We start from the raw sequence: 1,600 nt of genomic DNA, 5'->3' as shown, positions 1-1,600 counted from the left end.
ATGACTCAGCTCCGGTGTCACAGGGTGACCCCGCAGGATCCGGCCTCCCAGCAGGGCGTCTCGAGGAAGAGCTGCGGATTTCCTTGCTGTACGGGAGCTGGAAAGCACCGCATGCTGAGGCTGCGCCACCACGGGGTCCCCTCGGCAGCTGCCAGCATCCTGCACCCACAACACCCACCCTACGCCCCAGAGCCAGGCTTGCACTCAGCCAGCATCCCTGGGATGAAACTCTGCACACGCCTGAGTCCAGGACAGCAACAGGAGCATCCACACAGCCGGGATGTGCCTGTAAATACAGTTCCTAATTAATTTAAGGTGTTCTGCCAGGAAGTGATTGTTTCCTGCTCGAGAAATTGCAGGCTTGCACTGGCAGCTCACTGGCTTTACCGGCAGTGGTGACCCGCCTGTTTCCTTCAGACCCTGGCAAAGGGGATTGCCAGGCCAGGAGGGCTGCCATTAATGAGGCAGCTCTTATCTCGTTACTGCAGTCCTTCACCTCCCTTTCAAGCGGGAGGAGTGGAGCCTGAGGGAGAGTGAGTGGAGCAGGCACCGCTGTGCAACACAGCTCTTGGAGAGTGTGCACTGACGTGCGTGGCGCCCATAAGAGTGCGTGCACCCCTGAGTGTGCACCGCTGGGCACAGCGCCCTGCAGTGAGCATGTGTGGCTGAGCATTGGCTGCCACGCACAGCACCCATTGGAGACCCCAAACACAGAGGAGTGGGTGCCGTCCTGGGACACACATCATGGGCAACTGCATCCTGGTGGTAAGTGCCTCTCCCCTCCCCTGCTGCTTCTTCCCAGCGATTTCCCATCCCGCTGGACATGAGGGCTGGGGCCACGTGGGTGCATGGTGGTGAGCAGGGCCAGGGCTTGCAGCAGGTACTGCCGGCACTCACTTGCAGGCAGCTTGGTGGGGTTTGCACCCACCCACTAGGGGTCTGCAACTCTCCTTTGAGGCTGTAAGAAAATTTGTGCTTTCATGTACAGTGGGGCCGGCTCAGGACAATCCCACACCCCTGAGGTATCAGCAGAAGGCCTCCCCTCTCCGCAGTGTGTCCCTCCCTGATAAATTGCCCTGCTCAACCTGCACTAGGACTGTACATGAATCCCCCAGCACCAGCAGGGCAGCAGCTCCATGGCGGGGAGCAGCAGCCCATCAGAGGGGATGTCTCAAGCGATGCTGTGGGATGCGGGCACCTTGCAGTCAGCCGGGTTCATCCCTCCCTGATGCCCACTGGTCTCATTCACAGAGCCCCAGGATCCTGGAGAGCGAAAACTCCCTGGACCTGCTGGACATCATGGGCAACCTCTCCTATGATGACAGCAACATGACCTCCCTGGACTACGATGCCGCGCCCTGCCACAATCAGTACTGTCCCCTCTTCCAGCACGTGGCTCCCACCTTCCTGGCCGTCACCTGCGCTGCAGCCACCCTGGGCACTGGGGCGCTGCTGGTGGCACTGGCCAAGCGGCCCCACGCCTGGGGCTGGCCCCAGAGCCGAGCACTGGTGGCCCAGCTGGCAGTGGGGATGGGTCTCTTCGCCGCCCTGCTGCCGCCGGTGGCGGTGGGCCTCCGACAGGGCGGGTGGCGGGGGACAG

The 1,600-nt window shown here is 61.9% G+C and overlaps 1 protein-coding gene across 1 annotated transcript in view; it reads left to right on the top strand.

The window, feature by feature from the left end:
• Positions 1–744: 744 nt before the first annotated feature.
• ACKR1 (atypical chemokine receptor 1 (Duffy blood group)) overlaps positions 745–1,600 on the top strand; it is a 1,451-nt gene continuing 595 nt past the window's right edge. The window contains exons 1-2 of the mRNA XM_009322023.1: positions 745–765; positions 1,252–1,582. Coding sequence (XP_009320298.1) covers positions 745–765; positions 1,252–1,582 — 352 coding nt within the window. The remainder of the gene's footprint in view (positions 766–1,251; positions 1,583–1,600) is intronic.

The sequence above is a fragment of the Pygoscelis adeliae genome, unplaced genomic scaffold, assembly GCF_000699105.1.
Source record: "Pygoscelis adeliae isolate BGI_AS28 unplaced genomic scaffold, ASM69910v1 Scaffold654, whole genome shotgun sequence".
Classification (NCBI taxonomy): Eukaryota; Metazoa; Chordata; class Aves; order Sphenisciformes; family Spheniscidae; genus Pygoscelis; species Pygoscelis adeliae.
This window is presented reverse-complemented; position numbering and strand designations above follow the sequence as displayed.